This window comes from Trifolium pratense, linkage group LG2, assembly GCF_020283565.1.
Source record: "Trifolium pratense cultivar HEN17-A07 linkage group LG2, ARS_RC_1.1, whole genome shotgun sequence".
Taxonomy (NCBI): domain Eukaryota; kingdom Viridiplantae; phylum Streptophyta; class Magnoliopsida; order Fabales; family Fabaceae; genus Trifolium; species Trifolium pratense.
The window spans coordinates 58,839,630-58,858,303 of record NC_060060.1 but is presented as its reverse complement, the minus strand read 5'-3'; the positions used below and the strand labels follow the sequence as shown (position 1 = coordinate 58,858,303).

The 18,674-nt window shown below is 31.2% G+C and overlaps 2 protein-coding genes across 2 annotated transcripts; one reads left to right on the top strand and one right to left on the bottom strand.

Moving 5' to 3' along the window:
• The first annotated feature begins 127 nt into the window (after positions 1-127).
• On the top strand, positions 128-3,652 carry LOC123908566 (annexin D5-like). Its single transcript, XM_045959237.1, has 6 exons — positions 128-387; positions 1,096-1,241; positions 1,499-1,714; positions 2,193-2,408; positions 2,491-2,580; positions 3,174-3,652. The coding sequence occupies exons 1-6, from the start codon at positions 312-314 to the stop codon at positions 3,375-3,377; spliced, it is 948 nt and encodes a 315-aa protein (XP_045815193.1). The 5' UTR covers positions 128-311; the 3' UTR covers positions 3,378-3,652.
• Positions 3,653-8,486: 4,834 nt separating this feature from the next.
• Positions 8,487-17,695, bottom strand: LOC123909699 (transcription repressor KAN1-like). The gene is made up of 6 exons (XM_045960577.1): positions 16,448-17,695; positions 15,903-15,979; positions 15,341-15,386; positions 14,889-15,009; positions 9,816-9,909; positions 8,487-8,865 (listed from the first exon to the last, which is right to left on the bottom strand). Exons 1-6 carry the CDS (start codon positions 17,130-17,132, stop codon positions 8,770-8,772), a joined length of 1,119 nt encoding a protein of 372 aa, XP_045816533.1. The 5' UTR covers positions 17,133-17,695; the 3' UTR covers positions 8,487-8,769.
• Between the last annotated feature and the right edge of the window lie 979 nt (positions 17,696-18,674).

Below are 18,674 nucleotides of genomic sequence, written 5' to 3'. Positions count from 1 at the left end.
ATAAGAATAAATTAGTAAATTCGGTGGTAATAGATTTTATTATTAGTAAATTTGGTTAAAATTAATAAGAATAAATTAGTAAATTTGGAGTATTAGATTAGATTAGATTAGAAGTAGTACTAAAAAAATGATTAAATACACATTCTCTCTCTAGTGGTTGAACAACAACTGTTAGTCTTAATACGTCAGTCCTTGTTTCCTTTAAAATCCTTCTTGTTTCTTTCTTTCTTTTTCATCTCTTTTCTTCTTCTTTTCCTTTTTCTGTTATCTCTGTTTTCTTCGTTAGTAACAACAAGAATAAGAAGAAAAAGATGGCTACACTGATTGTACCTCCAATTCCTCCTCATCCTAGAGATGATGCTACGCAACTCTACCGTGCTTTCAAAGGTATATACCCTCCTCTCTCTCTCTCTCTCTCTCTCTCTCTACTAGAGATGCAGCATACATGTTCTTAACTTGTTTTTGTGTAGGTTAGGTTTCAATTTTGATGGAATTAAAATTGAATTTAGAGGTGTACAATTGATTTTGACATGTTTGATTGTTATGATCAATTAGAATTGAAGCAAGAATTTGGAGATTTTGCCTTTAGAATTTGACTTTTACATGAATGTGTTTGGTTTTGTGGTGGACAAAATTGATTCCAACTTGAAGTAAGAATTTGGAGTTTTTGCCTCTAGAATTGATTTTTACATGAATTTATTCTAACATATAATTCAATTTAATTTTAATTCACTTTTAGTTAATTCAAAATCAATTTTTGTTACCGCAAAACCAAACTTCCCTTTTAAGTACTCCCTCAGTACTACAATATATGTTGCTTTGACATTTTTACACATATTAAGAAAGATAATTAATGTCGTAGGGAAAAGAGATATTATGAGTTGATTTACAAAATTGTCCTTCATTTATGGTATTGAAAAAATAAATTGAAGAATTAAAAGAAGAGAGACTAATAAATAGTACTATGAATGTGGTTATTTCCCAGGGCATCCTCTGAATTATTCTTTGTATTAAGAGATTACTTATGAAGTGTACTGTGATATGTGGTTGTTTACCATGGAACCTTTATTTCATTTTAATTCTGTGTTTTGACAGGATTTGGGTGTGACACAACTGCTGTGATCAATATTCTTGCTCACCGAGACGCGACTCAGCGTGCCTACATCCAACAAGAATATCGAACAACATACTCTGAAGAGCTTTCGAAACGCTTAGTTTCGGAGCTCTCTGGAAAGTTAGAGGTACTAAATTACTATTCAGTATACACTATATATCAATCTTTTACATTACACAATGTAGTAACTTTCTGTAGAACACGAAATCAATCAATACAGTAAAACCTTGAATTGAAAGATCTAACAAAGTGCATTAAGTTTGTCAAAAAAAAAAAAAAGTGCATTAAGTCTTTGATAACTTAGTACTCGGTCTCATCAAATTTTCTAGTAGTTTCATTTCGCATAATATTTCATTGTTTATCTTATACTTTTCGGTTTATCAGACTGCAGTTCTGCTTTGGCTGCCTGACCCTGCAGCACGTGACGCAGAAATCATTAGGAAGTCTCTAGTTGTAGACAGAAACCTTGAAGCTGCTACCGAAGTAATATGTTCGCGCACTCCATCCCAGCTACAATATCTAAAACAGCTCTACCATTCAAAGTTTGGTGTTTATGTCGAGCATGAAATCGAATTAAACACTTCTGGAGACCACAAAAAGGTGAGGTTTCTATGTGTACCTTCTCTTGTTCTTGTGTGCGGGCATGACAAATTAGCCACATTAAGGATTCTCCTATCATATTACTTCTTCCAAGTATAGTTCATGCCATCACGCAGCACTATAAAAAGTTCAAATAGCAAAAGAAATTCGGAGACAAAAAAAATGCCAAATCTGTCTCTAATTTTGTCCTATGTATTAGAGGGTGGCCACTTTTAATTTTTTCTGTTTCTATTTCCTGTTTTTATATCAACTTTTTCTGATAGTGATAAGCAATTTTAAGTGTATATTTCTTTCTAGATTCAAAATGTTAAAGGCCAAAATTCACCATAGTTTCTAGTTGTTTATCATAAAATGCAAAAACTTTATCACATGATTCCTTGGTTGCGTTCATGATAATGATTTTAGTTATTTTCAAGTTAATAAAACAAAGGGCTGCAACTACTAAAAACTAATCCCTTTATGCGAAAATTTTGTTAAGATCTTGCTTGCATATATAAGCACCCCTCGCCACGAAGGGCCTGAGGTTGATAGAGACGTTGCTCAGAAGGATGCAAAGGTTCTGTACAAAGCTGGGGAGAAGAAACTGGGAACCGATGAAAAAACTTTTGTCCAAATATTCAGTCAACGGAGTGGCGCACATTTGGCTGCAGTCAGTTCGTATTATCAGGACATGTATGGTCACTCATTGAAAAAGGTATTTTGATCACATTAATCTTATGAAACCACAACTTCATTTATCTGTTACTGTATTCAATTTCAAGCTGAATTTATAACAGGCAGTAAAAAATGAAGCATCAGGGAGTTTCGGTCACGCGCTTTTGACAATTAGTGGATGTGCTACTAATCCGGCAAAGTACTTTGCAAAGGTATATTCATCTTAACTTAAACTTTAGGTAAATTGCCTCTTTTAGGTTTTTATGTAATGGCCACTGTTTTTGTGTTCAATAACAGTGTACTTATGTTTTCGAGGTGTCATATTAATTACCATTACCATTGTAGTTAAGTGTATACCGTATTATACATGAGCCGATTTGGATTGACTTATTTGCATTTATATATTGACATAAGCGTGAGATTTTTTGAGAGAGCTTATTGAAACAACCTATAGAATAGCTTATACATAAGCAGTTATACGATAAACGCTTAATTAAGTTGTTTATCTAATCATTCCATTATGTCTTGTTATTTACAAATACTAGGGACTATTTAGCATAACATTTCAGTTTTAAGGCATGTCCAATCTCTGACATCAACATGACACTAACACATTGGTTGGTTAAATTCAATCACTTCCGTTTTCTTAAATTATCATCTCTATGTGTCAGTAATAAGTATCATGGTTGTGTCCGATGTTCGTGTCTATCTGAGTGCTTCATAGATTAGGAATATTATGGTACCTTTTAAACATTTTAACTTTCCAATACACAAAATTTATATTCATATTTTTGCTACCATGCAGGTGTTGCATAAGGCAATGAAAGGTATGGGGACTAATGATAGCACACTCATAAGGGTCATTGTAACAAGGACTGAGATTGATATGCAATACATCAAAGCTGAATATGCAAAGAAATACAAGAAGACATTGAATGATGCAGTTCACTCTGAAACATCTGGAAACTACAGGGCTTTTCTTCTTGCACTTTTGGGTCCCAATCATTAGACTAAGATGTTCAATCATGTTTCGTTTGAGATATTTTCAAACTTCGATGTTTTAATGTTTTAAATTTGGTAATTGTGTGTGCTTTGTAAGACATTTTTAAGCATCCTTATGAACATGCATTCCAGTTTGAGTTAGGTCAGCACAATTCACATATTGAAGTGCTGTTATTTCTTGCTTATGGACAATATGTTTTAAAATTGGGCCAGAGATCGAACCGGTAATACCTTCATGTCATAGTTCAATCGGTTGAATCATATCTTCATGGCAATTTGGAATTCCATGCATTATTTAGTATTTTTGACGGAAGCCATAGACTATTTTTCTTTTTTTGAAACAGCCATAGACTATTGTTAGAACAGCGCCTATACAAAAAATACTAATAGATTATTGTTAGAAACAGCCATAGACTATTGTTAGAACAGCGCCTATATCATAGTTCTTTTTTTTTAAAGCCTAAATATTATTGTTTCTATCATTCCATGCACAAAAACAAGGACTAAGGATCGTTTGGCCTGACTTTTTTTCCTCTTATTTAGAGCTTATGCAAACAACTTATGCAATTTTTATATATTATTATAAGTTTGTCAAGGTACTTTATGATAAAATAGCTTATAAAATTACAATTTTCACCAGTGTGAACTTATAAAATATCATAAAAATTAATTTATATTGCATAAGCTTAAAAAAAGTCGGGCCAAACGGACCCTAAGTACTACTAGAGTTGGATATGCAAGCTAATCCGTCCAATTTAGGGCTTGTTTCTTTCTGCTTTAAAAAAAAGATTTTTTCTTTGTATTTTTTAAAATAGATTTTGGGCTCATTTGAATTAGCTTATGCAAACAGATTCTACAATATAAGTTAGGTTTTATGTTATTTTATAAGTTCATCCTAGTAAAAATTGTACTTTTATAAGATATATTATCATAAACTATCTCGACAAACTTATAATAATACATAAAAATTGTATAAGCTGTTTGCATAATGTCAAAAATAAGCTAATCCAAAAGGGTTCTTTGTAAAACGGTTTTTCAAAATTTTACAAGTTTTTTTATATTTCTTTTTTCTAAATTGAAACATTAATTTTGACATCGTAAACATACATTATTGAAGATCAAAACATAGTCAAAATCGCAATTTTTTCAAAAAGTTTTATTTTAAAAATGATTTTTATGCAAATCTATTTGAAATAGCTTCAAAATTAAGTGATTTTTTGAAATTTTGATATTCATAAAAGTTTCAATAAAATGATGAAATACTTAAAATATCATTTTAGGAATAACTATTCAAACCAAATTTTCATTTGAAACTTTTATAAAAAATTTATTTGTAATTTTTTTTACACAAAATTATATTTATTTTACTATACTATACCGTTACAAAGTACACAATATATTGAAGGGAATCCTTTTTTTCTCTGCATGTGAAATAGTACATTTTGTATTTTAGCTTCATGAAAGATGTGCTTGGTACTATACTAGTAGTTTATAAGATTTGAGTCAACGTAATGGGACAAAAGAGGAAGGGTCCAGGATCTTAGATAGAAAACTTTTACAATGATTATTACTAATCACTAAGAATAACAACTTATCTAAAAAAAAATTAGGTAGTTGAATAATTGAAGGTTTATATTTAGTGTTAGGATTTCTTGCGATAACAAATCCTAACCATCAAAGTTTAAAAAGATGGCTGAGATTATTTTTAGTTATGTTTTGAGTAAATAATGAAGACTGTCTGATTTCATATAAACGGTTGTGATTGTTTATGACATTAAATTACATTAAATGATTACTGTATTTGTTAATTAAGAAAACTCTATTTGGATAGTTAAAATTAGATCTATGATGCAGCTTCATATAAGCTGCATTCTTTGTATTAATATTACTCCTCTGGAGTTTTTATTTATTTTTTATTTTTTTTATTTTTATAAGGAATGCTAAAAAATTACACATGCTAAAAAATAAGCCAATTTTTTTCAATAATAATTTTAAAATTTTATGTTTTATTTCAAAATTAACCATGGACTGGCATGAATTATTTGATTTTATTTAATAAGGGTACAAATGGAATTGTGTATTTAAATTAAAGATATTAGTTTTTTTTTCCTTTGTTGTAATGTCCATAAATAAAACATTTTTTTATTTTTTTATTTTATTTTTTATTCTCTTATTATTTTTATTTAAACTGTACGATGTTATGGGGAGAATGTCTTTTCCAACCCCATGGAGGAAGTGGATTAAAGAATGTGTGTGCATAGCTACAATGTCGGTTTTAGTCAATGGTAGTCCGACTGATGAATTTCCTCTTGAGCGGGGCCTTTGACAAGGGGATCCGTTACCCTCTTTCCTTTCCCTTTTGGCTACTCAGGGTCTGAACGTGCTGATGCAGGCCGTGTGGCAGCGCGCAATTTATTCACGAGGTATAGTAATGGTGAGCGGGATCCACTATCGGTGTCACATCTTCAATTTGCCGACGATACGCTCCTGTTAGGGATCAAAAGTTGGGTGAATGTCCGAGCGTTGCATGCTGTTTTTGTCCTGTTTGAGACTATGTCGGGCCTGAAGGTTAATTTCAATAAAAGCATGTTGGTTGGAGTTAATATTCCAGATTCATGGTTAGGCGAAGCTGCATCCGCTCTGTGTTGTAAAGTGGAAAAGATTCATTTCCTTTATTAGGGACATCCTATTTGGGGCGATCCGAGGCATCTGAGTTTTTGGGAACTGGCGGTGTCAGCTCTAAAGCGTATCATTCGGTATATTCACGACACTCTTGATTTTGGCCTTAACTTATATCCCTCCTCTGTCAACAAATTGGTATCTTACACCGATGTGAATTGGGCTGGTTGCCTAGACACCAGACGATCCACCTCTGGCTATTGTGTTTATCTTGGTGACAATTTGATTTCATGGCCGGCCAAACGTCAACACACTCTTTCTCAGTCTAGTGCAGAAGCAGAGTACCGCGGAGTAGCTAATGTAGTGTCTGAATCTTGTTGGATCAGAGACTTACTTTTAGAACTATATTGCCCAGTTACAACAACTACTCTAGTCTATTATGATAATGTGAGTGCAGTTTATCTATCCGACAATCCAATTCAACATCAGCGCACCAAACACATCGAGATGGATATATATTTTGTGCGTGAAAAGTTACTCGCGGCCAAGTACGAGTCTTACATGTTCCCTCTCGTTACTAGATTGCTGACATATTTACCAAAGGACTTCTGTTGCAACTCTTTGAAGATTTTCGTGATAGTCTCAACATTCGTCAACCTCCCATTTCGACTACGGGGGTGTATTAGACTATTATTATATTCGATTAGCAATAATGATATTTGAGTAGCAATAATTATATTTGATTAGTCATAATTGTATAAGAAACTATCTTTGTATATATAACCTGTCACAAGATATTGTAAAGGGCAAGGCCTATTATTCTTACACATTCTCCAATAAGTAACAACCCACTCTACCACAATCAGTTGTGCTTATGATATGGAGAAAATTTAAAATGCTTAGGCAGGGAGAGGATCCCCTTCAGTACATTATTTTGTCCGGTGAAATCTCAACCTTACATTGTATTATCGCTACAATTTTAATTTTTTTATTTGAAAAATGAATGATTGGATTTGAGACTGGACCTCCTGCAATGAAAACTGCACAGGAGAGGATCCATTCTCGCCTAGGCAGCTGGTGCAGGTGCTGCGGTTGAGAACTCTTTCACACCATATATAAGCTACAACAACTACTTGCAAAAAGCGTTAAAAATTACTACACCCGCTCTAAAGGTCCACCGCCTCCTCATTCATTATGAAGATTTTCTTTTGAAACTTTCACCAGATTGGCAATTCTATTTTTGGTTTTTTTTTTCTTTTTCTTTCCTCTCTTTCTTTTACTTTTTCTTTAGGTAAGGTTTGATCTCCACTTTGTATGTAATGTTCTTAATTTACCTAAAAAAACTCCTTTTGATCACTATGATAAGTAAAAAATTATTTTTTAAGTTCATTGAAAAATTGATGCACATTTATCTATAATATAAACTAAATATATCAATTTTTCAAATAGATTTTTACTTAAAATAATGACAAAACGGAGGATTCCGTATAAATCCCACATATATTGTTCCTTCCTAGCCTAGCCTGTATGTAGGATTTGAATATGCTTCACTTAAGGTTACAGCTGTTGGAACTGAATTTTTCATCAAACCCATCAAGTCAGTGGATTAGGCATATCTTAAATCAACTAAAAGGTATCCATTATTATAGTAGGCCATTATGCAACCCACAATCACAACATCAACATGCTAATCTCTGTGACAAGCAACGTGGATATTTTCCTATCACAAATGTATCTTGAAATTTTAAGTACACTTACTTAATATCTGCTTTTTAAATAATGATTTTGTCAAAAGATGTAATTGATTTACTTATCAAAGAAAGCTCAATAATATTATTCTTCATATCTTTCACACCCATCACTACTTTTTAGATATCCTTTGTGCACAAGTCAAGGGTAAATTTATCAAATTAGGGACATACTACTATATATAGACACCAGCTTTCCATGCTTTCAGACACTGATCATTCAAGCATAATCAAGGTTAGGAAAATTTAAAAAACTATAAATCGAAGTGAACCGTTAAATCAAACTGAATTGTGTTAAAAAATATTCAATTGTGATCGATAGTTCACGAATTAAAAGTAATCATGGAATTTCCTTTTATAAAAAATGTGACAAAGGTAAAATGGTTCGAGGAAGAGTTCGAACGATTTCTTGTATCGAAAGTGTTCCTGATAAAAGTGGTCAAACAGCGTGTCCTGTTGAACATTAAGTGAGAGGAACCATAAACTTAATATTTAAGCTTTTGGGTAACTGGTGTCTCACTCACTTGTATAGTTATTCTGAGCCTAATGTGAATGATCCTCTCACTGTCCTCATAACCTAATGCCGGAACCATTTACAATTCAATTTTACACCAAACTGTTATTAAATTCAATTTGGTATAGTTTTTCATCTTGAACCAAACCATCAACTAATCAAAATCATGAGCATAAAAAAGTTATATATAAATACAAATCAGTAGGAACATAGAGAAAAGGAAAGAAATAAAAAAGACACAATAAAAGCCTTATAACACATTTGATTCCTTCTTTTCTTCCACTTTTACTTTTAACCACAACATTTTTTATATATAATGATAATGACTAGCTAACACCACCTAAATAATAAACTTTGGCTCAAAAAAGAATATACAAAGTTGCTTATATATTTGTGGAAAGTGACATCTTCGTCTTCACAAAAGCAATACCTAGCTAACTAGCTATATATATATATATAAAATATCTGTGCACTATTTTTTTTTTATGGCCAGTAAAGAGATCCATGAATAATGTAAATTAATTTGATCTCCCTAAGGTGAACTCCAAGTTTGGATTCTTCTGACAATCTATGTTTTGATCCTTGAAGCTTCTTGATTGTATGTAGTTGCTTCCCTGCAAAAATAATTAATCAATAACCATTTTTTAGGGAGCCTCTAATTGTTGGATCACTGAATTGGATCAACATTTTGAACTAAGAACAATCAGACAACTGAGACACCGGACATTATATTTCCCCAAAAACTTCAAAGTATTGAGTTTATGAATCCTTTCATTTATATGTTTTTCAATATCAACTCTGTTAGATTTTAATCCACATGTGATATAGTCATGTTCCAATAGTGAACTTCATAGACTGACCTACTATAACATGTTTCATTTGGGATCTAGACTCGGTGCAAAAAACACGTAATTCTACACAGTTTTATATCTCAGCCGTTAAATATATCAGACAATTCATATTACATTTTAATAAAATCAATTGATAATGATCTCAATCATTGCTTTTTTATCAGACGGTTGACGCACTAACTGCGTTAAATCCTTATCCGTTTCATTTATGTTTTTATCATTTTGCAGTAATACCAATATTTTCTTAATAGTAATAAAAAATTAAACAATATTTGCTATGCCTGCCACCTGACTTTGTCTAGTCTTTCCTCCGTCTTCTAGTGTTTTCTGGATAAGTTCTTAATTAGGGTCCTCTAATAGAAACCTTCTCTTTACTTGCTAAGATAGTTTTGGAGGATTTGCCAGGTCCTGAGCTAGATTTCTGTTGTACCTTGTTTTATGGTTTTCTTGTTCATTTGGATCGATTTTGTTATTTTATTTTCTCTGACAATTAGCGCCTAATGGCTAGATTCTATGCACTATAAAAGTGCAGAGAAGTGGAAAATTAGAAGTAATTTGAATTTCGGTCCCTCTAATAATATCTGTTCTGAGTCATTCCTGTACTCTTTTTTCTATATATTTGATTTGCATTTATTTGACTAAATAATCATTACGTTTACTAGCTATATAGTATAGTATTAGCATAAGTAATAAGGATTAGGGCTTAAAGTTACCTGAGGAAGGTTCCCATTGTGTTGAGATGATAGGATTTCATGTGTACTAAGCTCATCAAAATCTCTGGAACTAGCTTCTGTCCATGTTTCTTTACTGCCAGTCATTTAGGGAACAAAAATGTTGTTAATGAAGGTGAGCCATTATATCATATTCATATGTATAGTAACTTTATCTATAAAGATCAAAGTGTCGCGTATATGTTGTGTCGTTTAGGTCCATGAATATAGTTTTTTAAAGATTTGATTTTGCTATACAGAAAGTCTTAGCAACGTAGCTTGTTGTCGGTCTACCTTTTATTCATGTGTAATTATGTATATATAGTATTTCTATCTTGCATTAAAAAAAAAAAAGTGTAATAATATTTTTTTGAAGTTAAATAATATATACGCGCAATGTTTATTTTGACAGATAAATAATTAATATCATGGGAATACATTTTATAATCTTGTACCACTTCCTATGAATGTTTGTGGTACCTTAAAAGTTGAACCTAAGACTGATGAAAGGAATAATGACACATGGGAATTCAATCGAAGAGAAATTAGCACAAGGAGTGAATGATGAATTTGAGGTAGACCGATAGACTAGTGATAAATATTTAAAGAGTTATTTTGTACTATTTATTTAAATATTTATAAACTTGTTTTTCAAGTAATTTAATAGAAAAATTCAACTATTTGTAAATATTGGTTTGAAATAATAAAATAGTCATTTTTGTGCATTTCTATCTAATTCTAACCATTTTTGTAGAAAAATAAGAGTTTGATGGACTTGAAGCAAAAAGAACAAGAAAATCAAACGATAAAAGTTTCGTCACCTAGCGAGCCAAAGTCATGATAATGTACCCTGTTTCACTCGTCAAAGCTTCGCTCAAGCGACCATCAAGCGAATGCAAATAGAAAGCATCAAGTGATGCTCGCCAGGACTTTGCTCAAGCGATCCAGAAGTGAACCAAGTCAGAAAGTCTCAAGCCCAGAAATCAATGGTCATCACTCAACGAACACACAACTCCTCATCGAGCGACCAAGGGTAGTAAAAAATATACAATTTGATAAGTTGTCTATGAGCTAGCTTTTCCTTCCTCAGAAGAAAGCTTGGTCGCTTAGCGAACATAGCTCACCGAACAAGGAAATAGTTTTCCACCACCTAACTTGGTGTTAAAATCATTCAATTGAGCGGAGAAGTACGAAATACATTAGGGAGAGACTGAGAGAGTGATTTTTCACCATTGGGAGCATTGGTATCAACTCCTTGATGCAATTTCCTCTCTTTCTTTATCATTTATAAGTTATGCTCCTGAATATGAGTAGCTATACTCAATTTTGTGTTGGGATCTTAAATGTAAACATGTGATTTAGCTGATTATATATGAAGTATGTTTTGATATGTTTATGATTTATTGTCGTACTTAATGCTTTTCAAATGTTAAATTAATATTATGATTTGGAAAGTGCTAGACATAGACTTTCTACTTAAAGAACGTCCAATAAACTCATCTATGGAATTGATTAGTCATCGCTTACGGCGGTGGAAACTTCGTACCAATATCATGGTAATCCAAAAAAAAAACTCATCTATGGAATTTAATTGCCAGAATAGAGTTAATTTCATAGTCACAAATACTATTGAGTTGTAATGTCGTTATATTGATTAACCAATCGTGACATCAGAGGTTAATAGGTGTAACAGAACTCTTGTTGTTTTCCGAACATAGGATGAGCGATAGGTGTAAACATATTCGAAACATATGAAATATATAATCGATATCGCATAATTTATAGTAAGTGAATAAATATAATGATATCTATAGAAAGGTTAGGCTAACATGTCGCCTCGTTTATCACAATGGCGTCGTTTCCGGAGACTTGCGTCAATTAGTATCATTGCAGAATTCTAATAACTTTTAAGTTTATGTGTAAAGTTTTTTTTACATATTTAACTATTTTTCAAAAATTCACCTTGTCTACTAACGAGTTTGGTGTAGCTCTGTGTTTTTCACTTGTTTAAGCGAGGTAAAACTCCGACCGATCAATTATATTGTTCGATCTTGAAATAGAAAAAACGGCAAAGAAAACCAATAGCAGATCAAGAAGAAGAAAAAAAAAGAAGATTCATTTAGTTCTATAATCTTTACTTCCAACGCATTCGAAGATATGGCAGAAGACAACAATCGACCTCCACCCCAAGTCACGAACAATAATAGCCCGAAGAGGCTAACTCATATTGTAAGGCCAGGTACCAATGAAAGACAAATGAAGATGAAGACCGAGATTCTCCAACACTTACGCTTACGTGCTAATTCGTTCACCGGATTAGATCATGAAGATCAAATCAATCATCTCACAAAGTTCCATGAGATTGTAAACGAGGAGGAAAATGTATTCATGATATTTATTCCCTCGTTCTCTCATAGACAGAGTGTGTGATGTTAGAGAATAAGTTGAGTTGAATATTGTGCAGTTGTTTAAAAATAACATTAGTACGTAGAAAGAGGTAATTATGAGCAAACATATTAAATAATATATATTTTAAAATAATTAAATGATATGTGTTGTTATGTGAATATGTGATTAAATAGAGTGGTTAAATATATGAGACTATGCAAATATTTTCCAAATAGTATAAATGTGTGTATATATTGATCTAGATGTTGAGTTAGTTGAGTTTCAGTCTTAGTCCAAAGACCTAGTTAGGTTAGATTTAGGCTTAAATCAAGAATTTTGTTAAGTTCAACAAGTCAAATCCAATACAACTGGACCTATATATTATGAACATACTTTAATATAATAGGTAGGTATAGGATTGATGAATCAAATGAATTATGATCTCTATTATTATTCTTATAATAATACCCCAATTAAAAAACTTTCCTATAGTATGATGAAGATATTTAACTCTTATCATAAAAGCACATTCTAACTTAATAATATTTAAGTTTTTTGCAATCTAGTTATATTTTGTTGTCCAACATCATATTTATATACAGTTTGAATACAATGTTTTTTTTTTTTTTTTTTTTTTTCATATTTGGTTTGAATACAATGTTGTTTTCATAAATTATATATTTTTAAACGATGTTAAATTCAGTGTCAATATTGGTTTGGGACCTGCGAGTGTGTTCCTCCTTATAAGGTCTCAAGTTCGATTCTCTTTGATACCAATTTGGATGTACTAATTTAGTTTCTTCAAAAAAAATATAGTATCAATATATTTATACGTTCATTTAAAAAAAATTATGTTCAAATAAAAATAAAAAATACTCATAATTAATATTCCGCTCCTATGTTTACATTCTTTATTAATTATTTATTTTATGTGATCTGCAATTATGCAAACAAATACTAGCTAGTAATAAAGATGTACGAAAAAGAGACAGTAAATTGAAGATTACTACCTGTCCTTCTGACTTACAAGGAACCCTATTGCAGAAAAAATAATGCGAAGACTCAGAAAATTTTATATGCATGTGATAGTCAAAACTGACATTAAGCCAACTCATTTCTGGACAAACATTATTAGAATTTAGGGAACCTATAAAACTGTGAATCTTTGTGATTTTACTTTATTCTCCAAAATCAATGTGTGAGTTTGTGTGAATGTCACAATATCTCACTCAAAATCAAAACAATATTGTTAATGTATTTAATTTCCAAAAAATGGGATATCTTATATTCTATATTATCCATTGTACGTAGTCACAAAGATCAAGCTACATGTTTTAGATCAATGTAATGGATTGTAGACTTCATTAATTAATACTCTAAATTTGATGAAAAGATCTTGGTGTCTTGGCTATGATTAATTGTGGTCTTTGAGATGTTGGTTCAATGATATAAGAAGTTTTTGAACTTGTAACTTCATGCCATAAAGTTCAAATATTGACAAGACAATTGTAAAATAATTATTTTAGTGTCTTTTAATTAATAATAATTTCGCTCATTTTTATTTTTATTTTTTTAAGATCTTGCTCTCAGCATATTACATCAATGCATTTTTGTGGGATTTTAAAATTAGTAAATTGTTGTGTAAAAAAAAAACAAAAAAATCGTAAATTGTTTGTAGGGAGCATCTTATCCATTTCATAATTTATTTTTATAGTTGATGTTTATTTGTTTGGGGATGGAGTAACACTTATATTTAAAATAGATTGTAGTCATTTACAGTAATCATTTAACGTAGTTTGATGCTGTAAGTAATTACAACCGTTTATATAAAATTAGATGGTGTTCATTACTTACTCAAAAAACAACTAAAAATAATCTCAACCATTTTTTTAAACTTGGACGGTTAGAATTTATTACTGCATGTTACTGTGTCATGCTTTTACAACAGGAAATCCAAACACTAAATTTACACCTTCAATCCTACTAGATATTATTCAACTATCAAATTTTGTTTAGACAAGTTGTTAATCTTAGTATTAGTAATCATTGTAAGAGTTTTCTATCTAAGATCCTATACCCACCCTCTTTTGTCCCATTACGTTGACTCAAATCTTACAAACTACTAGTATAGTACCAAGCACATCTTTCATGAAACTAAAATACAAAATGTACTATTTCACACGCAGAGAAAAAAAAAGGATTCCCTTCAATATATTGTGTACTTTGCAACGGTATAGTATAGTAAAATAAATATTTTACTTTGAATGATAAATAGCTAAAAAAAGTAAAAAAGTCAACAAATCAACATAGAGAGGAAAATATGTTCCTCCAAAATTGAGTAAGTTATTTTTTGTATGTTTTTGTTTTTTTAGTAACTTGAGTTTATTTGCACATAACCACTAAAAATTCATCTAGGTTAATTATTTTTTTTATTTTTTTGTACATTTAAAGAACTTGTACCAAAAAGGGTTATCACCCATATGAGGAATAGCTACTTTGATCTTCAAAAGAAAGTTGAATTGGTGAAAATTATGAAAAAAGCTAAAGTTGTCAGAAAGAAGCACTTTTGTGTTTCACAAAAGAAAAAGATGGATGTAACCATGCATTCATGCACATATAACATAAATATAAATATAAAATATGGTTTAATTAATTTTTCAAATATTCAAATACACTAAGAAATGTTACCTTGAAGAAGAATTAGCCCATAAATTGTTTGTAGTGTGTCCAATTTCATGATCTAGAGATGCATTATAGTTCTTATTTTGATTATGAGGTGGTGTTAGGGACATGAAATTCTCATCTCCATCTGTTACATTGCATTATATAAGTACATATTAATTAATTTTTCCACCAAAAATTAAAAAAGAAATAAGTATGAAAAATTCCTAAACATAATATTGGAGACATAATTGAAGTTCAAATAAATTTTCATTTAGTTCCATGTTAATCATTTATGTAAAGAAAAAGATTATTTAAATATGCATAACTTAATAGAGTGAGTCATAAAGGGTTGTGAGAGGAATCTTCACAAGATCTGAGTAAAGTAGACTCAAAATTTGGAACAAAGACCTAGGAATTAATTATAGTATAAATTTCATTAGGTAAAATGCTACTTTGAGTTTTTCAATATGAATTACCTGAAGAAGCTGCTGGCTTGTCAGTGTTTTTAACAGTTCTAAACATCTGCAGAAGCCAAATAAAGGACAAGTATATGAATATATCCAATTAAATAATAGAATATGATTTTAAATTGCGATCAACAACGAAAGTGAAGTCGGTAGCTCAACTAGTTTGAACAGAAGAAATTAAAAAATAAAGATCCAATTAATAGAAAAAAGGGGTAAATAATATAATGAAATCAAATGCTTCTTTTTATCCTTAGGTGTTTATTTTGTTTAATTAAACATGAGGTTGATGTTTGGTAAGGTAAGTAAATTGGTTCTATTATTGAGAAATGATGGCTACTTTTCCTAACTTTATTTTTCTCTCTCATATGAAAAGTAGAACTTGTCTGGTTATGAGCATCAAAACAAACAGATTCAACTGTTCATCTCCATTCATATTCATACACTCACTGCATGTCTTGGTTCTTGTGCCTCTTAGAAGATAGACCTTAGTTTTTGTAATTTTGTTTTATATGTAAAGATATCAAAGTGTGAGGAAAAAAAAGTGTGATGTGAGTGAGACTGAGTTATATACCTGCAAATGGCTTTTGACATGAGCAAGTGTTAGATCTTTCACATCCATTAGCTCCAAAACTGACTTTGGAGTAGCTCCTAAAATCCAAAAAAATGAAAAAAAATATAAAAATAAAATACATCAAGAGTTTAAAAAAATAAAATAAAAATTGAAGTAGTAGTCACACTCGTACACACATATACATTTAGTTACACTCAGATCTAACAACTCAATACTATGTTGTTTGGACCGATAGTGAAATTGATAGAATCACAGTAAGATGTGCCATGATTTGGATAGAAATCATGACACAAGTATGATTTTATCAATCTCAATATCTCACTGTCAATTCAAACATACAGATAGTCAATTTTGTTTGTATCGGTGCAGCCGCTATAGGGGAATTCATACTCATATATATAAAGGGTGAGATTTATCGGTGTTTGAATCCCCTGCAGCTACTTTATGGTGTAGCAACAGTAGAAACCATTAGATTTGGACATAAACCTACACCATAAATTAGTTGCAGAGGATCCAAGTTCGATATAACAAGTGAAGAGATTTACTTTCATGGCCGCCGAGAAGTTCAACGGCGTGAACAAATCGATTATGAAGCGAACTAGTCCATCGCATTCTCGGAGCCCTCATATTCCTCTTATTACTTTGTTGTCTTGGCATAATCATTCTTGACCTCACAAATCCATTTCCAAAATCAGAATTTCCCATATTCCCTAACTGATTCTTCTGATGTTGTTGCTCCTGTTGTAGAACATGATGCTGATTTTGTTGATTCAAGTATTGAAACTTCTGAGGTCTTAAACTCTCCATAGTTATACCATTAAACCTTGAAATTCCCTTAACACCCTCAAAACCATTATGACCACAAAAAGTTGAAGAATTAGAAGAACAAGAAGGATATAGAGAAAAGTTTGAATCTTTCTCTATTATTGAAGGATTGTTATCACTATAAAGAGGGATTCCATTAAAGGGTCTTAATCTATCAAATTCTTTTCTCATCAAAGGACTCTCAACTTCACTAGGAGTTGTTGTTAATGAAAGTTTGATTGAAGTTGAAAAAGCATCACTATGAGATTTAAAACCTTGATGTGTATTAGTAGAATCATTAATATTATTTTTCCATATATCAAAAGGTGAATCTAAATCATCAACTTCATTTGTGCAAATTGATGAAGGTGAACTATTTGGTAGACTAATTTGAAGTGAAAGATCAGGAACATCAATATGTGGCATTTTTTTTTTTTGTTACTCTTAGAAATTAATGATTAATTTCAAGGTGTAGAATAGTATAAAAATTAAATGAAAAAGGAAGAATTTTTTTTTTTTTTCTTTTCAAATAAAACTTAGGCAAACAAAGGAAAATTTAGAACTAAAATATGTAACAAGATATAAACATAGGACAATCAAGTTGAGGATGTTTGTTTATTTATTTCTCTACTACTATAGTACTAAAAGAAAACCCTTAAAAAAAAATTAATTTTTTTAGTAACCCTTCAAAGAAAACTAAAGCAATAAAGAAACTAGAAGAAGATAGAATATAATTAATTAAGATGATTAATTGTATAGAGGTGCAAACTAAGGAATATGAAATTATTTGTTTTGAAAGAAGGATATGATTAATAAATTAATAATGAAATAAAAACATTATACCCTTTATCATGAGCTTCATAAAACAAACATCCTTCAAAGAAGAGTCACGAGGAGAGAGAAAGAGTGTGTATGAGTGAGAGAGAAAATAGAGAGAGATGAGGTTTCTGGCTATAAGTTGAGTTTGAGAGTATATATAGGAAAGTGACACTCAAACAATTCCTTTTCATTTTTTTTTTTTTTAATTCTATAGTAATACTAACTCTCATTTTCTTTTCTGAATAGTCAAAACACGCAAACACTGCAACGTTTGGACAATTTTTATTAATTTTTTATATCTCCGGAGACAACGGGGTGAAATGTATAAGTATACTTACATTATTATTGACCATAGAGTGTAGAAACAGTAAACATAGAGTGACCGTACTATTGAATTTTTTGTTTACTTTTATATAAAAAATGCTAATTAGTGTACATGTGCACGTCATAAAAAATACACGGTCATAAAAAATTACAGTCTAGGGAGTAAAATGAGAGAATCTATATTGTAGGGGGTAAATAGAAGAAAAAAAAATTACATGGGGTAAATCAAATTTGCTAACTTATAGGGGTAAACATTGATTTACCCAATATAGTATGGACACTTGTTCCAAACCCTAAGGGTGCGTTTGATCTGCTAAAAAATAAAGACTGAACAACATTTGTTATACCCTATTTATTTATTTTTTTGAACAAGCCAAATTGAGATATATTAACACAATCAGCCTCCCCAGCACAAGACTTATCGAGGTAGGTTACAAAAATTTACAAAGAGTCAGAGAAATAAAATCATAAACAAATCATACAAGGCCCAAACAAAGCAAATGACTAAACCACCAGCTATGGTAGTTTGAAGCTAACGTAATGTTCGTCGACTTCAACCACCTAAAAGAGAACAGTTTGATCTTGTCCAACAAAATACGGGGCGTGTCTGCTGAGCTTGTGAATAATTGATGATTTCTCTCAGTCCATACTACCAAAACGCAAACAAGTCAGATGAACCGTAAAAATGATCGGCGCGCTCGAGAACCACCCGCTAAAGATGTAAACTGAACAAAGTGATCCCGCAATGTAGTAAAATCCACCAAAGGAATGTCAATCCACAAATACACTAAATCCTAAAGAGAGCCAACAATCCGGCAGGAGATG

Bases quoted from the DNA above. Each gene is read 5' to 3' on its own strand.
- LOC123909699 (XM_045960577.1), bottom strand. From the start codon at position 17,132: ATGCCACATATTGATGTTCCTGATCTTTCACTTCAAATTAGTCTACCA. The intron at 15,980-16,447 runs GTAAATCTCTTC...TTTGGATTTTAG, and splicing joins ACTTCTCGGCGGCCATGAAA to GAGCTACTCCAAAGTCAGTT. The intron at 15,387-15,902 runs GTATATAACTCA...TGGCTTCTGCAG, and splicing joins ATGTCAAAAGCCATTTGCAG to ATGTTTAGAACTGTTAAAAA.
- LOC123908566 (XM_045959237.1), top strand. From the start codon at position 312: ATGGCTACACTGATTGTACCTCCAATTCCTCCTCATCCTAGAGATGAT. The intron at 1,242-1,498 runs GTACTAAATTAC...TCGGTTTATCAG, and splicing joins AGCTCTCTGGAAAGTTAGAG to ACTGCAGTTCTGCTTTGGCT. The intron at 1,715-2,192 runs GTGAGGTTTCTA...AATTTTGTTAAG, and splicing joins CTTCTGGAGACCACAAAAAG to ATCTTGCTTGCATATATAAG.